This window comes from Podarcis raffonei, chromosome 1, assembly GCF_027172205.1.
Source record: "Podarcis raffonei isolate rPodRaf1 chromosome 1, rPodRaf1.pri, whole genome shotgun sequence".
NCBI lineage: Eukaryota > Metazoa > Chordata > Lepidosauria > Squamata > Lacertidae > Podarcis > Podarcis raffonei.
This window is the reverse complement of record NC_070602.1, coordinates 29,353,322-29,375,158: the sequence shown is the minus strand read 5'-3', so window position 1 is coordinate 29,375,158 and position 21,837 is coordinate 29,353,322. Positions and strand designations below refer to the sequence as shown.

General features: G+C 44.3%; 1 protein-coding gene and 1 long non-coding RNA gene across 7 annotated transcripts in view; one reads left to right on the top strand and one right to left on the bottom strand.

Annotated features, from left to right (window-relative positions):
* Positions 1 to 21,837, top strand: part of ADCK1 (aarF domain containing kinase 1) — a 124,499-nt gene that overhangs the window by 26,476 nt on the left and 76,186 nt on the right. For 4 of the 6 annotated variants that reach the window (XM_053378201.1, XM_053378184.1, XM_053378191.1 and 1 more), the window contains one exon: positions 12,736 to 12,939. The exons of 1 other annotated variant lie outside the window; for it this stretch is intronic. In XM_053378201.1, the coding sequence (XP_053234176.1) occupies positions 12,736 to 12,939 (204 nt within the window). Of the gene's footprint in view, positions 1 to 335; positions 509 to 12,735; positions 12,940 to 21,837 lie in introns of those variants that run through there. One more of the 6 variants, XM_053378233.1, reaches the window with a different exon arrangement.
* On the bottom strand, positions 10,596 to 21,723 carry LOC128408482 (uncharacterized). The gene is made up of 2 exons (XR_008329104.1): positions 21,455 to 21,723; positions 10,596 to 11,029 (listed from the first exon to the last, which is right to left on the bottom strand). It is a non-coding gene; the product is annotated as an uncharacterized LOC128408482 (long non-coding RNA).

Sequence of the window (21,837 nt, the reverse complement as noted above, 5' to 3'; positions counted from 1 at the left end):
GGAGGTTGGGTGTCCAATCCTGGCATCTAGTAAAATGTGACTGTTCAGTGTAGGAGAGGGCAAGCCAGTTTAAGCAGGAACTGAGCAGGAAGCATGAACAGTCTCTCATGCAGAATGGATGCAGAAGGTTATTTACTGAGAACTTTTGCAAGTACCATAGGAGGTACCGGTGGGCATTCTGGAGCTTGCCAGTGCCTTGTTGGTGACTGCTTTGTATTAAAGAATAATCTGTTGTCTGTTGAATTGAGGGTAACGGCTGCCATGGAAGTGCAATTCCCCTGCCATTGTGAGTGTTGTTCCAGAACTTTGACTCAAAGAAAATGGAATTCTGTTGGTGCCCTGGCAGTTTCAGAAGGGCTTTAGATCTGGATGGAAGAGGAGGGGAAACAGTTTTTGCTGACTTTCCCTCCCAGGGCTTTTTTTTCAGCCAGAACTCACGGAAACTCAGTTCCGGCACCTCTTAGTTGGGCACCATTGCCATTATAAAAGAACAAGGGAGGCATTCATGGTGAGTTTCAGCACCTCTTTTTCTAGAAAAACAGCACTGCCTACACCTTTCCTGTAGTGTTCCCCAACTCCCCTGGATCTATTTGTTTTTTGGGGGGAGTGGAGGTGTTGCTGAGGGCTGCAGGGCAGAAAGAATCCTGCCCCACTCCAAGCACTTGTAGATTTGACCAAATAATTGCCACTCCAATTTTAATACTGCCCATGTCCTGCCCATATCTATGTAATAAACTGCACATTCAGGCATGACTCTTAAGGTTAATGATCCCAACATCTGTTCAGGTATATGTGTGTATCACTGCACATATGGAGATGAGGACATGTGGTCTTTAATTAGTTAATATAACCAATTAATTGATTAACCGCTGCAGTCGTAGTCTAATATGTATTATTTGTATTATTTTTTATTTGTTTTCTACATTACCCCTTGTTCAACTCTACAGCTGAAGTCAGCTCAAAGTATTTTGCTGATTATGAGAAAGGGGAAAAATGAAACTATGTGAATGGCTGCCATCATTTTATTTAATTAAAATTTGTATAGCCTACCCTAATTCAATTTTGTCTCCAGGGAGGGTACAATGGTGTTTCTAAAACAACAATATATAAAACAGCAGTAATTACAGCAATTAGTGATTACAGATGTAAGTCGGTTTTGGAATAGACATTGGGTATATATCCTGAATCAGTCAACCCCACTGTTGGCTGATAATTCCGTGTGCATGCACACGAAAGCTTATACAGTGGTACCTCGGGTTAAGTACTTAATTCATTCCGTAGGTCCGTTCTTAACCTGAAGCACCACTTTAGCTAATGGGGCTTCCCTCTGCCGCCACGCCACCAGAGCACGATTTCTGTTCTTATCCTGAAGCAAAGTTCTTAACCTGAAGCACTATTTCTGGGTTAGTGGAGTCTGTAACCTGAAGCGTATGTAACCTGAAGCGTATGTAACCTGAGGTACCTAAAACTACTCTGTTGGTCTCTAAGGTGCTACATTATAATTTTTTAATTCTTTTGGAATGATTCTTTTAAAGACCTTCTTAGATCATATAACTTTTTTAAAGACTTGATTCTTTTAAGGGAGTTTTTAGGTTTTAAAAGAGAGTCTTTTTAACTATCTTTTAAAAGAATAGTTTTAATTTATTTTGATTACGGCAGACCAACACGGCTACCTACTTGAATTCCGTCAGGGTTGATCCTGGGATTAAGGATCCCCACATGATGCAGATCATGTCATAGGGTGATCATACCAGATTTCCATTTGGGGTGTTCTGTGGCCCGTAAGCTATTGGAAAGAGCCTTACTGGGCTACCCTAAATTTTGATCCAGAATCTGGGGGTGGGGCATGCACTCACCCCTTAGCATTCGACTGAAGAATCCAACCCAATGGCTTTACCTGCCAAAGTTGTGACAGTTGCTATGAGGAAGGCAAAAACCCCATTTGTCGGCAAGCAAATTCCTCCGTGGCCCTGAGTAATCCCATAGCAAGGCCATATAAGTGCACTGCCCACTTACCTCCAGGCAGAGCCACAGTATACCAGGTGGGATGACTGACCAGGTACGTCACAGCGCAGCCGGCTTTATGCCCTGGCAACGGACATGACAGAAGAACATCCCTGCCACGTCCATCGCCGAAGCACCCCCCCACTAGGGCCATGTTGAATTTAAATTTTGGCGGGCAATTCTGCCAATCCTTGTGGTTGGCTGAGATGAACTGTGACATAAGCCAGTAATGCAGGCTAAGGGCTGTTTGGCTGTGGGGGGCTGCAACTGCTGCTGCTGCTGCTGCTGTCTGGATACGGTAGGTGGTTCAAGAGAATTTGGTGAGTACCAGGTTGGAAAAAGCTGTAGTAGAGCATTAGTTGAATAGAGGGAGGAAGTACAGTAGCCCTGCTTTGAATTTGTGAAGAGAGGGTGCTTAGACTTTTCTCAGTGTTCCCATACCACTAAGGCTGCAGTCCTCTTCACATGGACCTGGAAGTAAGCCCCCTTGAACTTGATGAGACTTATTTCTGAGTAGACATGGATAGGCTTATGCCATGGGTCGGCAAACTAAGGACCGAGGGCTGGATCAGGCCCAATTGCCTTCTAAATCTGGCCTGCGGACAGACTGGGAATCGCCGCGTGGATTGCCAGCGTGCGCGTTCTTTCCCTCTCCCTCCCTCTCCCACGCACGACGCCACTGCCGGTGCCGCCTCCTCCCTCCCTCCTCCTGGCTTCTCTCTGCCCTTCCTAGAGGAGGAAGGGGGCTGGGCTTTGTTGCTGGCAGCCCCTCTCCAGAGCCCTTTTGTGCGCCGGTCATTGTTTTGCTGCTGCCGCCAGGCCCTGCCGCTCACAAGACACAGGAGCCGTGGTTGGCTGAACACCCCTCTCGAGTGGCCGCCATTTAAAGCAGCCCCTCTCTGGAACCCTTTTCTGCGCTGCTCATTGTCCCTCCTCTGCCTTTCACACCCCCCCAATATAGTCCAGCCCCCCACAAGGTCTGAGGGACAGTGGACTGAAAAAGTTTGAGGACCCCTGGCGTATGCTGTAGTCTGACCTGCTGGGAGCCTGAGGGCCCCGTTCCTGCCTCTCTCTACCTGGCCCAGGGCGGGGCCTGGCAGGCTTCATAAGAACTGCTGTTTCTGCTGCCACTGCCCAACAAGGACTGGGGTATTTGGGAGGAAGTCTTGTCGGGAGTTTTTGCTGTTGCAGATATTATTATTTTTTATGTTTATTTTTATGTGGAAACTCTTCAGTTTGGTTATGTAGTTTTTGTTGTGTTTTATTTATTTTTATGACTACTCTGCTGTGTTTGTAACTATGTAAATATTTTCATATTGTAAGCTGCCTTGAGCATTGTTTTAACTGTGGAAAGGCGACATACAAATAAAATGATGATGATGATGATGATGATTATGTAGAGTTTATTTGATATACCACTTGATTGTAAAAACAACAACAACAACAATTGAAACGGTTTACAAGAGGAATAAAGCAATAAAATTACCAGCAATCTCAGTTAAAAACAGTTATTTAAAAGATCCAAAAATGATGAAAATTTACAATAAGTTACAGAGATCAAAACACATGTAAACATTCTACTTATCTGGGTAGGTTTATCTTAACATAAATGTTTTTAGCAGGCACTGAAAAGCACAAAGTGAAGGCATGTGCCTGATGTCAATAGGCAGGGAGTTCCGAAGAGTGGGAGCTGCCACACTAAAAGAACTATAACTCATATCATCCCTGGGGGTCCAGCAACAGTTGGAGGGTCACAGATTCCTCATCCCTGGCATAAGGCAACATCATATCTTGAACTTAGAGCTAGTTTAAAGTGGGGCTGGCAAACCCCCAAGACAGGCACATCTTGCCACAACTTCTAAGCTAAAACACATCAAGTTTGAATGTGGCAAACATATTTTTGCAAGCAGATGTATCAGATAGGTATACCCCCTGGGGGAGTTGGGATTGGTTACATCTCCCTTTTAAGGAGAGACTGGTTTATGCTGAGACTAACTACAGACACGTTTGCTGTTCTTATAAACCACATTTCTGCATCCTTCTAAGCACGTGTGAGTATCTGTGCTACTATTTGATTGACTGACTGATTTTGACTGATTGATTTCTACCCCACCCTTCACAGAAAAAGATTTGCCAGGGCACGGTGACTCAGGCAGGTTCGCAGTGCTCTGTGCAGAAATGCTTACAATGAAATTGGCTTTTGTGAATTTCATTCAATGAAAAGGTCAACTTGTATTAAGAGTGAAAGTCAAGAAAATCCCCTGGGCTAAATGCGGTTGGAGATCTAGTGAAGTGCAGGCCTGGCTTTGGATATGAGGGACTCTGGTTCAAATACAATCGTACCTTGGAAGTCGAATGCCTTGCGACTTGAATGTTTTGGCTCCCGAACGCCACAAACCCCAAGGTGAGTGTTCCGGTTTATGAACGTTCTTTGAACCGGAATGGCTGACAGAAGTTCCCATGGCTTCCTGCAGCCAGTTGGAAGCCGTGCCTTGGTTTCAAAATGTTTTGGAAGTTGAATGGACTTCCAGAACGGATTCCATTCAGTTTCTGAGGTCTGACTGTGCTTGTATGAGTGCTGTATGGTTCCTCTTGTTTTTCTAAATAAAATAACCCAGCTTGTTTCAGTATCTCTTCCTTTGCTAACCTTTATGCCTGGCCTGTTTTCTATTGCTTTTCCTCGAGGCAGGATAGCCAAAAGTGACTGCAAATATACCATCAATTTAGGTGACGACACTGATGGTATTTCTTGTGATAGCAGTCATATCTCAGAGGGGAGGGAACTTCGTAATTGAGGTGTCACCACTGAGAAGGCTCTCCTGTTACAGCATAGCATATATCAGAATGTTGCAGGGCCTCTCTCATAGATCTTAACAGGGACAGGCCTGGGCAACTCACTGTCTCTCACCCTCACAAGTAAAATGGGAAAGTAAAAGGCCTACAGTGACGAACAGGTTTAAGGATTTAGATTTGGTGGACAGAGTGCCTGAAGAACTATGGATGGAGGCTCGTAACATTGTACAGGAGGCAGCAACGAAAACCATCCCAATGAAAAGGAAATGCAAGAAAGCAAAGTGGCTGTCCAACGAGGCCTTACAAATAGCGGAGGAGAGAAGGCAAGCAAAATGCGATGGAGATAGTGAAAGATACAGGAAATTGAATGCAGATTTCCAAAGAATAGCAAGGAGAGACAAGAAGGCCTTCTTAAACGAGCAATGCAAACAAACAGAGGAAAACAACAGAATAGGAAGAACCAGAGATCTGTTCAAGAAAATTGGAGATATGAAAGGAACATTTCGTACAAAGATTACCATAATAAAGGACAAAAGTGGTAAGGACCTAACAGAAGCAGAAGACATCAAGAAGAGGTGGCAAGAATACACAGAGGAATTATACCAGAAAGATATGGATGTCTCGTACATCCCAGGTAGTGTGGTTGCTGACCTTGAGCCAGACATCCTGGAAAGTGAAGTCAAATGGGCCTTAGAAAGCACTGCAAATAACAAGGCCAGTGGAAGTGATGGTATTCCAGCTGAACTATTTAAAATTTTAAAAGATGATGCTGTTAAGGTGCTACACTCAATATGCCAGCAAATTTGGAAAACTCAGCAGTGGCCAGAAGATTGGAGAAGATCAGTCTACATCCCAATCCCAAAGAAGGGCAGTGCCAAAGAATGCTCCAACTACCGCACAATTGCACTCATTTCACACGCTAGCAAGGTTATGCTTAAAATTCTACAAGGAAGGCTCAAACAGTATGTGGATCGAGAACTCCCAGAAGTGCAAGCTGGATTTAGAAGAGGCAGAGGAACCAGAGACCAAATTGCAAACATGCGCTGGATTATGGAGAAAGCTAGAGAGTTCCAGAAAGACATCTACTTCTGCTTCATTGACTATGCAAAAGCCTTTGACTGTGTCGACCACAGCAAACTATGGCAAGTTCTTAAAGAAATGGGAGTGCCTGATCACCTCATCTGTCTCCTGAGAAATCTCTATGTGGGACAAGAAGCTACAGTTAGAACTGGATATGGAACAACTGATTGGTTCAAAATTGGGAAAGGCGTACGACAAGGCTGTATTTTGTCTCCCTGCTTATTTAATTTATACGCAGAATACATCATGCGAAAGGCTGGGCTGGATGAATCCCAAGCTGGAATTAAGATTGCCGGAAGAAATATCAACAACCTCAGATATGCAGATGACACAACCTTGATGGCAGAAAGTGAGGAGGAATTAAAGAACCTTTTAATGAGGGTGAAAGAGGAGAGCGCAAAATATGGTCTGAGGCTCAACATCAAAAAAACGAAGATCATGGCCACTGGTCCCATCACCTCCTGGCAAATAGAAGGGGAAGAAATGGAGGCAGTGAGAGATTTTACTTTCTTGGGCTCCATGATCACTGCAGATGGTGACAGCAGCCACGAAATTAAAAGACGCCTGCTTCTTGGGAGAAGGGCAATGACAAGCCTAGACAGCATCTTGAGAAGTAGAGACGTCACCTTGCCAACAAAGGTCCGTATAGTTAAAGCCATGGTTTTCCCAGTAGTGATGTATGGAAGTGAGAGCTGGACCATAAAGAAGGCTGATCGCCGAAGAATTGATGCTTTTGAATTATGGTGCTGGAGAAGACTCTTGAGAGTCCCATGGACTGCAAGAAGATCAAACGCATCCATTCTTAATGAAATCAGCCCTGAGTGCTCACTGGAAGGACAGATCGTGAAGCTGAGGCTCCAGTACTTTGGCCACCTCATGAGAAGAGAAGACTCCCTGGAGAAGACACTGATGCTGGGAAAGATGGAGGGCACAAGGAGAAGGGGGCGACAGAGGATGAGATGGTTGGATAGTGTTCTCGAAGCCACAAACATGAGTCTGACCAAACTGCGGGAGGTAGTGGAGGACAGAGGTGCCTGGCGTGCGCTGGTCCATGGGGTCACGAAGAGTCGGACACGACTAAACGACTAAACAACAACAAAAGGCCTACAGGTTTGATGCAAGAATAAACAGGGTTATGTTTACAAAATAATTTTTTAAAATTAAAACAAGCTATATCAGACAATTAATAGTAACGATAGTTCAATCATCACTACTTATTTTATTCCACCGCTATATTGTGTCAGTCAGGGCATGACAAATGTTTTCCAATATGTTGGGTTTTGACGCTAGTGTAGGCTTCTCATTTCTCAGTGTCACTCCAATTTTAATAAAGCAACTGGCATTATATCATTGGTGCTATCTGGTGCCTTTCATAATGGCTCACAGTGCCAGAATAAACAGCAATATGGCTTCAGAAATCTTGTTACCCCCTAGAAGTTCCACATCTGCTTTCTGAGCTCAATCTGAATCTAGTGCATTGGCAGATGTTTGGGTGTGACATTGTTAAGGTGAACCTGGCCATGCCTACATGCCAAGCTGGCACAATGAAATCCCATTAATCCTCTGTTGCTCATTCAGCTCAGAAATCCAATCGGGCCCCCAAGATCACCCAGCAGACCTGGGCAACCCACCTCAACTCCTCTGCTTTAGAGCATCAGGAATCAATTCAGGCATTTCAGACCCTGCCCAGTCTGTACATGGAAGGAGTAATGGCACCTCCTTCCTCTTCAGACCTCAGTTCCAGGCCCTTTTTAGTGTGTAGGGCATAGGAGCCAACCTCTAAGGGCTGAGGGGTCTTTGCCCCCCAATAAAATATTTGAGGGAGCTGGGGCCCCCCAAAGTTGATGGGCATTGCCATTCAACTGGTGTGTGTGCACTGCGTCATATGATTGATTATGTGGGTCAGGTCTTACCTGGGCCCCCCAATAATTTATCACCCTTGGGGTGATAAGCAGAGTTCTTTCCATTTCTTTCTCGTCATGCTGATGACATCTCAATTCACTCCAGTTCTAGTAATAACTATTGGGCATTTGAGTGGAATTCAACTTGGAAGTCAAGTACAATGGAAGCTTGGTTCTCAAATGTCTCCGTTGATGAATGTTTCAGAACCCAAATGCCAAAAACCTGGAAGTAAATGCTTCCTTTTTCGAACACGCCTTGGAAGGTGAACGGCTTCCGCTGCATGTTTTTCGATTTTCGCCGTTGAAATTGAGATTCTCCCTTCGCGCCTGGGTTGTCGAATGTTTCAGAAGTCGAATGGTCTTCTGGAACAGATTACGTTCGACAACCGAGGTTCCACTGTACTGGAAAAGTTTAGGCAGTGTCTGATCATTGGCCATGTTTTTGCATCTCATGCATTGATTATTTTCTAACTGTGTGTAGGGGACTTTACCAAAGTCCACTTGAAAATATTCTGCTTAAAAAATCTTCTCTTTTCTCACTGTCTCTGTTCTTTGCTAGAATGTTCACAAACTAATAAATTGGAGAGGAAATGGTTTCCCCCTCTCCTTTGGCAAAAGCTATACTGGTTTGTCACGTATCATATTCAGTGAGGTGATTTATAGCTCTGTCATTAATTATTGTTTCGGCTTGTTTATTTGCTGCTGAAGTAACTGAGAGCCCTGGGATGGTTCTGTAGCTAAAGGATAAAAGAAAAAAAAAATGGAAAAGAGGAAACCAAAGTAAAGCATAAAACAGTTCAGGGTCAGGAGACCTAGGTTCAATAACAGATCAACTGTCAACTTACAGTGTGACTTTATGGACAGAAATACAGCGTTCAATACTGGTGACTGGGAGTTGCCACTGAGACCATATAACACCGGTCCTGAAAGACCTACATTGGCTCCCAGTACATTTCTGAGCACAAATCAAAGTGTTGGTGCTGACCTTTAAAGCCCTAAATGGCCTCGGCCCAGTATACCTGAAGGAGTGTCTCCACCCCCATCGTTCAGCCAGGACACTGAGATCCAGCGCCGAGGGCCTTCTGGCAGTTCCCTCATTGTGAGAAGTGAGGTTACAGGGAACCAGACAGAGGGTAGTGGCACCCACCCTGTGGAAAGCCCGCCCATCAGATGTCAAGGAAATAAGGAGCTATCCTATTTTTAAAAGACATCTGAAGGCAGCCCTTTAGGGAAGTTTTTAATGTTTGCTGTTTTATCAGGTTTTTAATACAGTGGAACCTCGGGTTGCGAACGTGATTTGTGTGGGAGGCGCATTCGCAACCCGCAGTACCACGTCTGCGCACGTGTGTGACGCGATTCAGTGCTTCTGCGCATGCGCGAGTGCCGAAACCCAGAAGTAACCTGTTCCGGTACTTCCAGGTTCGGTGTGTCCGTAACCCGAAAATGCGCAACCCGCAGCGTTCGCAACCCGATGTATGACTGTATTCTGTTGGGAGCCGCCCAGAGTGGCTGGGGAAACCCAGCCAGATGGGCAGGGTATAAATAAGAAATTATTATTATTATTATTACCACTTGGTTTGACTGGGCTGATGAACAGTAGTGTCCTCTGTGTCTATTATCTAGGTGGTTTTGCTGCTCAGCAGAGATCAAGCAAATAATTCCTTCAGACTGTGAGCTGCCCTTGATGGTGTTTTAACTCTACTTCCAGAGTCCCTAGTCTGAGTCCCTTGGCATCTTAGATTGTGTTGTTTCAGATCCATCCCAATCTGATGACTTGTTACATTTTAATTGGTCAATTTACCCTAGGCAGTTCTGTGCTCTTGCAGCTTAAACTCTATTATATTTTTTAAGTTGCTGGAGTGAACAGTTCATCTTCTTTATCCCCATCCTTTCAGATATTTCAAGGCTATCATCCCTTCATATTGGTTTCTCTAAACAAGGCATGGCTGGTTTTTTCTGTCTTTTCGTTAATATGATTCATTACAGAAGCTAAAAGTAACTTGAGCAGTAGGAGCAACTTCCAGGGCATTTTCAGAATGAATTGTTTGAATGTCATTTCAGTGCACTGGACACTTGCATGCTACGTAGGATAGAACTGTGTTAATCTCATTGCTGAATGTTCCTAGTATAACCTACAGGCTGGGAATCAGTAAGATCAGCAGAGTAAACAGCTGGAATTCCTATGCCAATTGCCACCTTTATCCTGCTTTTTCTTAGAAGATTCATTGAGGATTCCTTAACTTACGTCACTCTTGAACTACCATTCTCCGTATTTCCAGTTTAGGACTACACCAATGCATAAGTTGTACAAGGAAACTCTAGTTAGAACACAGCCTTAGGGTTGAAGTAGACAAGATGCCATGCACACAATTAGAAATTACATTAATGCCTTAAAAAAAATGAGGCATGGTGGTCCATTTGGGAATCTGGTAGGGGTGATAGTCGATAAGGAGGCTTTAAACCTTTGCTCTCCACTGTACATAATATAAATTCCCTCCATTGCAAAGAAGAGGTGAAGCAGGCCTTGATTTGAATTGGGACCACCATGAGGGGCAGAAAGGTTAGAGCTCTTCCATCCTCATCCTGCCCCCGCCAGGATTTCAGTCTGGATTGGGGCCCCTGCTGTGACCACTCTTTACTGTTTTAAAAGCCATGCATGCAATAGATAATTGTATGAATGGCATCTTGTTGAGCTTGACCTTTAGTCTCTCTTTAATTCAGTCATAATAATAATAATAAAGTACATAATGCAATCAGTGAATAATGTGCAGGATGTTTGTTTTGTCAAGTAGCATTAAATATTATCTGTTCAGTAAATGCTTTGGAAATGGCAAGAAACAAACTTTTTTCCTCAAGTTATTTATTGCATTACTTGCTGGACAGGTTGAAAAAAAGCTAGTAGCTTGAATTGTATTTTGCAGCGTCATGGCCAGGGATTGTTAATTACCATGTCAGGTACACACAATGAACTGCAAATGGCGTTCAAAATCTTCTTTTTCTTGTTTGGCTGGAGTACCTGGCCTTACAATGTCTTTTGTCAACATGGCTGCCATCTGTTCTGTGGCCTGTTCTTCAACCTGAACATTTAAAGGAGGGAAAATGCTCTTTCAGTACCTATTTCCATGTTGGTGACCAGTGTTATAAATCCGCAGGAATCCCAGTGGGACTTGCTCGCATGAACTTCCTCGTCTCTGGATTGAGGCAGAATCGCCATATGGCAGAACCATGCTTCCTTTGCAGTGACACTTTGGCTGCAAGGCAATCACTTGCTAGTAACTGGCAGTTAAATAAGATTTTGAGCTTACATTTTAGGAGGTGAATCAACATTGGGGTCAGATGTCTCTTTTGCTCCCTTGGCTCAATCTGGTGCGCTCGCATGCGGGCCTAATTGTGTGTTTGCTTTGTGTGTGGAGTGTGGGTGGGTGTTCCCAGTAGCCCTGACACTCTGTACAGTTCCTGAAATTTTGTTGTTGTTGCTGCTGCTTTCTCACCACGAGCAATATCTGGGTTGAAGTGGCGTTTTTCCCCTCAAGTGTGCCCAGCCTGCCCTTCCTTTCTCTGAAATGCAAGTTAATTCCGGACAGCTATAGATAGCCCCTCCCTGCTTTTGCTGCTGATCCCCCTCCCTCCGCTTTCTCCTCTGTTGGAGACAGTGTCGAGGACAATTATCCAAGCTGCATAAAAGCTGTTTCCCTGTAATGGGCTGAACTCCCTGTACTGTGACAAACTGCCCAGCTGCTCTGGCTCCATCCCTCTCTTTCCCCCCCTCTCTTCTCTCCCCCCGCCCTGTCTGCACCCTTTCATTTCCAATCCATTCCAAGCTTTCTTTCTCTCTTGATATCTCTGTCACTCCAAACAACCACATCAAGGGAGCAATGTAAGGCACGCTGCATAGAGCTACTGTACTCATGACCACACATTTCCATGGCAGAAGCTTCCTGCTCCTTGCAAGAGTATTATTTTTCAGTCTAGAGCTGAAAGCTGCCTTTTTGCACACTGTTGCCCAACCGCTGCAAGGGGGTTTGCAGAGGCAGGTGGAATGGCAGCTTCTGCTTCCAGCAGCCCAGTGTAAGGAAGTGGTGAGCACCAGGCTTTCAAGGGACTGGAATCCAAATATCTTGCCTGCATGTCTGTGTACCTCTTTAAAGGTGGGGTTACACAACTTTCTTCAACCTGAGGTCCACATGCCCTTCTGGGGACCACATGACGGTGGTGGGTGGAGTCAGAGTCAAAAGTAGGTGGAGCAAATAGGGGCATCATAGAATTGTAGAGTTGGAAGAGACTACGAGGGTCTTCTAGTCCAAGGAATCTTTTGCCCAACATGGGGCTTGAACCCACGACCTTGAGATTAAGAGCCTCATGCTCTACTGACTGAACTATCCCAAGTCAATTCTTTTTCCTTTGTACAGTAGGCTAGTTTCTACACACACTCACAACCACTCTCTGTCCCCAATCAGGGTTCAAGGACGCATTCCAGAAAGGCAAAAACATTTGGGGGAGGGTTGAAGCAAGGGCACTGAGAGGGGAGGGTGTGTGGCCTGGGGAAGTCTCAAGGGATAGATAGGCCCAGAGAGCTGCATTCAGACGCTGGACCTGAGGTTCCCCACCCTGCCTTAAAGCACTGTCTGCATGGTGCTTATTGAGGAAACTAGATGTGGTCATGTAGAACTTCTAATGCCTGCAGTCTGCATACGCATGTAGGTACTGGCCCACATCAAGCCCTGGTCTGCAATTGTAGGGGCATCCTGGAGAAAACAGTGTCTGTTTTCCCCAAAGATGCGTCCTGTTCTAATGGTAAACACTGGGAGCCTTATGGTAACACACACCCAGAACAAGCAAAATGGCAGCCTGGGAAGACAAGATAGGTAGCATATGGTTGGAAGAAAGGGATTCAGTCAAAGTTTTGGATGTTTCTGAGTCTTTCAACCTCCCTCCCTCTCTTTCTCCCCCTCTTCAGGTGCATCTGCGCTCTGCAGAACGTCTCCGAGACCTGTGTTGTGCCAACCGGGGCACCTTCATCAAAGTGGGGCAGCACCTGGGGGCTCTCGACTATCTCTTGCCTGAGGAATACACTCGCACACTCAAGGTGCTGCACAGCCAAGCCCCTCAGAGCAGCAGGCGAGAGATCGAGCAAGTGATCTTGGAGGACCTGGGCAAAGGGGTAAGTGTGACAACAGGCATGTGTTGACTTGTCTGCCAAGCACAAGCAATAAGAACATAAGTATAGCCCTGCTGAATCAGGCCAATGGCCTGTCTAGACCAGCATCTCACAGGGCTCGTCCACACTACTCCATGCTTTTGAGGCACAGGTCTGGCCTTTCCAGGTGCGTGCCTGAGCAGTTTGGTCCCTTGCTGCATTTCAGCGGTAAAACGCGGGTTTTCCTGAGGAAAGTGCTGGGACCAAAAAAAGACCTGCTTGGATGCTGATCTGGAAAGCCCGAACTTGCACCTAGAAACATGGCACAAAAGGAAGTGTGAATGAACCCACAGTGTGTAACCAGATGCCTTTGGAAAGCCTGATAGCTGGGCAGGGGAAGAAACTAAGAATTCAATATAAGTTATTAACAGATGTTAAAGAAAGAGGGGGCTTCGCCCTGCCAGACTTGAAACTGTACTATGAAACGTCTTGACTTTGTTGGTTAAAGGAATGGATGTTGTTAGAAAATACAGATTTGTTGGATTTGGAAGGTTATGATAATAGATTTGGTTGGCACACATATTTATGGTATAATAAGACAAAAGTCCATAAAGGATTTGGAAACCATATATTCTGAAGATCTCTATTTGAAATATGGGATAGGTATAAAAACCTATTAGAACGTAAAACACCACAGTGGCTGTCTCCATTAGAAGTGATGAGTGTGAAAAAGATAAATATGAGTAAAAATTGGGTTACATATGTAAAATTAATACAAAAGGAAGTAAATGGAAAATGAAATCTTATGAAGAGGTTAAAGGATATGTGAATGACTGGCTGCACTATCGCCAAATCAATGAAATGTTTAAACAGGATTTGAGAGAAAAAGGATTTGATGATAATAAATCAAAATTTGAAATAGAGGTATTGAATAATAAGTATAAAATTTTGTCTAAAATGTATAAATTGCTGTTTGAATGGCATTTGAAAGATGAGGAGGTAAAGTCGGTGATGATACACTGGGCCAAAGATTTTGGGTATAATATACAGTTAAAAGACTGGGAAAAACGGTAGAAAGAAGGATTAAAATTTACTGCATGCAATGCTTTGAAAGAAAATGTGATGAAAATGATGTATAGGTGGTATATTACACCTGTGAAATTAGCTAAAATGTATAAAACAAGTAACAAATGTTGGAAATGTGAAGAAAAGGAAAGAACTTTTTATCACATGTGGTGGGAATGTAAAAAAGTGAAAAACTTCTGGAAAATGATATATAATGAGATGAAAAAGATGTTGAAATATACATTTATTAAGAAACCAGAAGCATTTTTACTTGGCATTGTAGATTATATTAATAGACAGGACTGTAAGTTGTTTTTATACGAAATGACGGCAGCAAGAATATTATTGCACAAAAATGGAAGCAAGAAGAATTACCAACAAAAGAAGAATGGAGGATGAAATTGATGGACTATGCAGAACTAAATAAATTAACAGGAAGGATTCGAAACCTGCGGGATCAGAGATTGTTAGAAGACTGGAGTAAATATACGAACTATTTGAAAAGTAATTGTAATGAACAGATTACGCTAGTAGGACTGCAAGAAGTTTTGTAAGGAGGATTATCTGAAATATTGCAAGAAAGACTATGAGGAGAATTATTAGTTAATGACAATTAAGAGTAATAGAGAAATTAAGAAATGCAGAATAAGTGATAAAGAATGAAAAATCATCAGAGGTGTTGATGGAAGTCTAAAACATTGTAAAAGAAGTTATGTTATATGACTGTTGGAATGATATGTTAAAAAAACCAATAAAGTACATATATAAAAAAGGAAAACCTGCTAGCTGAACAAGTGTGCAGCAGCCACTTGCAATTCCCAGCCACTTGTATTCAGATGCAAAATGCCTCTGATTGGGGAGATAGCACATAGCCATCATGGCTAGTAGCCGTTTATAGCCTTGCCTTCTATGAATTTGTCTAATTTTGGGTAGTACAGTGAACTGAAAGCACTAAACAGTGGTTTGTTGCTGCTTTCTGGTAATAAATGCATGTCCGCTTATTGCTAAGGACACAGGCATTGTTTTCTCAACGTAGTGCTTCTGTTGCAGAAATATTGCATTTTTGCAGTGCTGAAACTGGAGTATTTTGTCACTGCGAAAATGCAGATTCTTTCCCCTAGCTCTCACAGCTGTTACTGTTGAGATTGCTGTGTGCTATATGCAGCATAATGTGATTGTCACAGACCTCTGTTGGTTATTGAGTGCACCATTGCTAGCAGTGAGTTATACCTGCCTCTGCTGTAAACGTGCATCACACTTTATAACGCAGAGGTGGCTAATCTGTGATTCTTTAGATGTTGCTGAACACCTAACCATCTCTGACCATAGGCCAAGCTTGGCCTATCGCTCAGCATCCAAAAAACCAAAGTGCTGTACCAACAAGTACAAAATAACCCCTCTGCAGCGCCATAAATCCAACTCAATGGTGTAACATTGGAAAATGTTGATCACTTCTCCTACCTGGGCAGTTATCTTTCCACAAGGGCCAACACTGGTCCCAAAATCCAGCATCGCCTGAGCTCTGCGAGTGCGGCTTTCTCCCGATTGAAATGCAGAGTATTTGAGAACTGGGACATTCACAGGGAAACCAAAACGCTTGTTTACAAAGCTATTGTATTACTAATCTTACTGTATGCTTGTGAAACATGGACCACTTATAAACGCCATCTCCAACTCCTTGAAAGATTCCATCAACGGTGTCTCCGAAATTTTTTACACATCACTTGGGAAGACAGGCAAACTAATACCAATGTACTGGAAGAAGCAAAGATCACAAGTGTTGAAGCAGTGATTCTTTAACATCAACTTCGTTGGACTGGTCATGTTGTGCAGATGCCTGATTATCGTCTTCCAAAGCAACTGCTCTATTCCGAACGTAAAAATGGAAAGCGTAATGCTGGTGGTCAACAAAAGAGGTTTAAAGACTGTCTCAAGGCAATTTTTAAAAAATGTAGTATAAACACCAACAATTGGGAAACACTTGCCTGTGAGCGCTCCAATTGGAGAACAGCCTTTACCAAAGGTGTCATGGGCTTTGACGACACTCGAACTCAGGACGCAAGGGAGAAACGTGCTAAGAGGAAGGCACACTTGGCAAATCCACCTTGTGATCAGAAGCCAATGTCCCCACTATGGAAGGACGTGTGGATCCAGAAGTGGCCTCCACAGTCACTTATGGACTCAGTGTGAAAACCTTGCTGCAAGATAGACCCAAAAGAGAAAACAATAGAACACCACTAGTAATCACACACAGCTCTCAAGTTAAAACAGTTCAACGCATCATCAGAGATTTGCAACAGCTCTTAGATTAATGACAGCTCTTTTTCCAAAGCTCTGGAAGGAAAACGTTGAATTGCCTACAGAAAGCTACCCAATCTTAAACAGTTCCTCACACACAATAATACAACAACCAGACCTAACATGGACACTGGCACAAGAGCCTGCAATAAATCTAGATGCCAACTTTGCTGCCACATACACCTCGACAGCATCATTATTGGCCCCAATAACATCAAACATACCATCTCAGGCCTATTTAATAGTTCATCTTCCAACATTATATATGCTATCAAATGCCAACAGTGCCCTTCAGCTCTCTATATCGGACAAACAGGACAAAGTTTACACCAAAGGGTGAAGGTAAAGGGACCCCTCACCATTAGGTTCAGTAGTGACCGACTCTGGGGTTGCGGTGCTCATCTTGCTTTATTGGCCGAGGGAGCCGGTGTACAGCTTCCAGGTCGTGTGGCCAGCATGACAAAGCCGCCTCTGGCGAACCAGAGCAGCACACCGAAATGCCGTTTACCTTCCCGCTGGAGCAGTACCTATTTATCTACTTACACTTTGACGTGCTATCGAACTGCTAGGTTGGCAGGAGCAGGGACCGAGCAACGGGAGCTCACCCCCTCGCGGGGAATCAAACCACCGACCTTCTGATCGGCAAGCCCTAGGTTCTGTGGTTTAACCCACAGCGCCACCCGCGTCCCTATGCCAAAGGATAAATGGGCATAAATCTGACATCAGGAATCATAAAACAGAGAAACCAATAGGAGAGCACTTCAGTCTCCCAGGACATTCTGTGTAGGATCTTAGAGTGGCTGTCTTCAGTGGCGGAGCTTCATGCTCTGGCACTGGGGGTGGAGAGCAGGCGGAGGCATGGCTAGCGTGCATCCCGGGGGGGGTGTGTGCATCCCAGGGGCATGGCGTGCTGCCCACAGGGGCATGGCGTACCTCCCAGGGGCGTGGTGCGTGTCCTGGGGGCGTGGTGCCCAGCACGGCCGGGGGGAGCAACCGTGATAGCACCCCACCGGGATCATGGTGCCGGGGGTGGTGTGCTCCCCCGCCCCCCTCTGCCTCCGCCAGTGGCTGTCTTATTGCAAAAGAATTTTAGAAATACACTTGAAAGAGAAGTTGCTGAATTACAACTCATTACCAAACTAAAAACTATGGAGAGACCTGGTCTGAATAGATATATTGGATTCATGTCCCATTATACATACTAAAGCTAATTTTGGTCATATATCCCTTTAAAAATCCCTTGCCCTTCCCTGTGGAACCAACTGCCATAACAGTCATCAACAGTTATAAGGTTGAAGCGACCTCTGCTTCAGAGTATCTGACGAAGTGTGTATTACACACGAAAGCTCATACCTTGAAAGCTTATATTTAGTTGATCTTTAAGGGGCCACTGGAATTACTAAAAAATATTTTTTCATCTTTCATCTTGTTATTTATTATTTATTCGTGTTATTATCAACACGGCTATCCACCTGAATCTGTTAAAACTGTGCTTATGGAAGACAATCTTACTCAGCTACAAGTGATCGCCAAAGAAGAGAAGAAGCAGAAGCAGAAGCAGAAGCAGAAGCAGAAGCAGAAGAAGAAGAAGAAGAAGAAGAAGAAGAAGAAGACGATGACTAGCAGCCAGGACTGATGGGAGATAGAGCCCAACAAAATCTGGAGAGCCCATAGTTTAACCTGCTTTGTTTTAACATCTAATACAGGGATAGCTCTTGGGAGTGTAGCTTGTAAGATGCAGCTGTGGGAGTCTGTTGTTTTTAGCAACTGGAGACAGACAATATTTGCTGCACAGAGTTTCAGAGTGTATTCATGTCTTCTACCTTACTGAGAACGCCCAGTTAGTGAAAAATGGGCTAGGTGTGAATTGTTGAGCCTGGGCTACAGAACAGATACGAGTGGCACAAGTGGAACAAAAATGGAACCCCCCCCCTCGGGAGCCCATTCACTGGACAAGAATAATGGGGGTCAGTTAAATCTACAATATTCATCTGATGTTCATGTTCTCTGGAAAGGGAAGGGTTAAAGTGATAGTGTTAACTCCTAGAGTTGGACTACAGAGAAGGAAAATTATAAAGACCATAACTGGGGGGTGTGTGTGTTAATTATTTGGGGGAGGAGCTGGATCACCTGAGGTCGGTGGGAGGCATGAAACAGAAGCGGAATAGGGAAAACATAGACATTTTTGTTCATTACATGACATCATGCAGATGCCCATTAAAAGAACACCTTGTGGCTATTTCACAACAAGGGCACTATGTAGAGGCAGCCATGGGATCTTGTTTCCTGACCTATAGGGTGATGACCAAGGCCTGGAGGAGACACTCTAGCAGCACAAAGCAGATATCAGGTTCCAGGTACCAAAGGAAGGATCTGCGAGACCCAAAAGATCGCCCACAAAAGACGGGTGTTGCTTTGACAATGGCCTGAGCAAAACTGGCACGCCTATGGAGTGACCAAGCCTTAGCTACAAGGCAGCAAGTTTTAAAGGGACCCACTCTAGCAAAACAGGGCTCAGCAGCTCAGTGTCTCATCCATGTCTCATCCATGAACTCTGGCCCACAAACATTCATATGGTAATAAGGTAGAAGGCCGTCCGTGATTTGCTGGTTTGGATCAATACTGTCTCAGACATTTTTACTGCAATGCAGCCTGCCAAATTGTCTTCTATCTCCTGTCTGACATCATCTAACCAACTGTCTCTCACTGCCCCATCTATGCCTCTGTATATGACCCAACCCATTTAACTGTTCTGTACCCACTTTAGACAAACTCCTTAGCTCATGAACACTGCTCAGCCCCACTGATACATTGGTGGTGCAGCTGCTGAGTTTGCTGGCAATCAGATGAAAATTGTAGATTTAACTGACCCCCATTATTCTTGTCCAGTGAATGGGCTCCCGAGGGGGGGGGGTTCCATTTTTGTTCTACTTGTGCCACTCGTATCTGTTCTGTAGCCCAGGCTCAACAATTCACACCTAGCCCATTTTTCACTAACTGGGCGTTCTCAGTAAGGTAGAAGACATGAATACACTCTGAAACTCTGTGCAGCAAATATTGTCTGTCTCCAGTTGCTAAAAACAGCAGACTCCCACAGCTGCATCTTACAAGCTACACTCCCAAGAGCTATCCCTGTATTAGATGTTAAAACAAAGCAGGTTAAACTATGGGCTCTCCAGATTTTGTTGGGCTCTATCTCCCATCAGTCCTGGCTGCTAGTCATCGTCTTCTTCTTCTTCTTCTTCTTCTTCTTCTTCTTCTTCTTCTTCTGCTTCTTCTGCTTCTGCTTCTGCTTCTGCTTCTGCTTCTTCTCTTCTTTGGCGATCACTTGTAGCTGAGTAAGATTGTCTTCCATAAGCACAGTTTTAACAGATTCAGGTGGATAGCCGTGTTGATAATAACACGAATAAATAATAAATAACAAGATGAAAGATGAAAAAATATTTTTTAGTAATTCCAGTGGCCCCTTAAAGATCAACTAAATATAAGCTTTCAAGGTATGAGCTTTCGTGTGTAATACACACTTCGTCAGATACTCTGAAGCAGAGGTCGCTTCAACCTTATAACTGTTGATGACTGTTATGGCAGTTGGTTCCACAGGGAAGGGCAAGGGATTTTTAAAGGGATATATGACCAAAATTAGCTTTAGTATGTATAATGGGACATGAATCCAATATATCTATTCAGACCAGGTCTCTCCATAGTTTTTAGTTTGGTAATGAGTTGTAATTCAGCAACTTCTCTTTCAAGTGTATTTCTAAAATTCTTTTGTAATAAGACAGCCACTGGCGGAGGAAGAGGGGGGCGGGGGAGCACACCACCCCCGGCACCATGATCCCGGTGGTTTTATCCTAGTATACACATTTTGGTATGCAATTTCGCCTAATAAGCACATTTAAAACAAAAAACAATCTGCCCCAATATTTTTTTAAAAATGTTGTTTTCACAAACATATGCACACTTTACCCTAGCATAGACACTTTTGTACACAGTGTTTGGCTAAGAGAAGTGCAACTTTTGGAAGATGCCTTTGCGTCAGTTTGCACCTTGTTTCAGAAAGTGCGAATTAGGTAAGTTCGCATTGAAAGGTGAACTGAATTGAATTTCTCTCTCATCCCTAGAGCAATGGTAGGCATAGGAATGGAACATCAGAGGCAATATAGATGGCCTGTGGCAGAACAATGGAACCAGGGCCAGTGTCAACATTAGATGGCTGCCTTAGGCAGAAGATGCAGAGAGGCTGGGAGGGACAGCAAGGTGCTGGAGGACACAGCCTGCCCTGCCCTGCTAAGCTACGCTGCAACCCTCACATGTGGTGGAGGATGCTGTCCCACTGACAGTTTTGAACTGAGGTACCATACATTTAAAGCTGTATCCTATCACTTTAAACAGTCATGGTTTTCCCCAAAGAGTCCTGGGAACTGTAGTTTGTTAAGGTTGCAAAGAGATCCCTATTCACACTGACAGAGCTACAGTTCCCACAGTAGTTTAATAATCCCTCTTTCCAGGGTAGTGTGGGAATTATAGTTCTGTCAGGGGACTAGGGGGTCTCCTATCAAGTTACAGCACCCTTAGCAAACTACACTTCCCAAGATTCTTTGGGGGAAGCCATGATTGTTCAGAGTGGTAGGCGGCAGCTTTATAGTGCAGATGGGGCCTAAGACTCACCTGCCAGGCCAGTCAGCTTCTGTATATGGAATGGAAAGAGACGCCATTTTGTCTTTTCCCTCAGTTAGCAACACGTCTTGAGGCTGCCCTACGTGGAGCTCTCCCTCAGTAGAATGGCAGGCGCTGTTAAAATGAACTGCAAGCTTGCTCTTGGTAAAATGCTACACATGGGCAAGTTGTGCTGGCCTTTTGCTGCACTATAACCATTTCCAGACAGCACTGTCAGCCCTTCCTTTTCGAAAGCCCCCTAATTAACCCTGAATGAAAAACAAATAAATCCCCATAATAACCACATAAATAGCTGTTGCCGTTTACACCAAGGCCATGTGGTGGCAAGGAAGGCTATGTCAACCATGAGCGCTTTATGGCTGGTAAATCAGATTACTTTTCCCCAACTTCATTTGTGATCATGCTTCAAGTCTCTAGGGTGGATTGAGAAGGGTCGGCAGTGAAGAATGGGGCTGCAGGGTGTGTAGGCGTTTGGAGGTGGTGAGTGGGGTAGACCTACCTGTAATGCCATGGGGCAGGGTGAAATGCAGTCAGTGCAGCAGGATTGGAACATCTAGTAAATCTGGGGTTGTTTGTTTGTGGTGCAGGAGTGCATATAAAGGAACATGCTGTCATGGGTTCACCTTGTGGAGAGTGAATGATGTTGCCATAGATTGTGTAGTTCAGATTGGCGAGGGCACATCTGAGTAGGTGGGCAGGCCCCCAAATAGCCTTTTGTTGGTAATGTGAGTAGAGATGGGGGAATTTTAGGGTTGTGGGGTATAGAGAGATAGGCCTTTTCTCAGCCAAGGCCACATTATTCTGCCCAAACTGTAGCCTGACCCTTACTGAACTGTGACATCATAATGCAATTTATGACCACTACTGACACTTGCTGTTCAA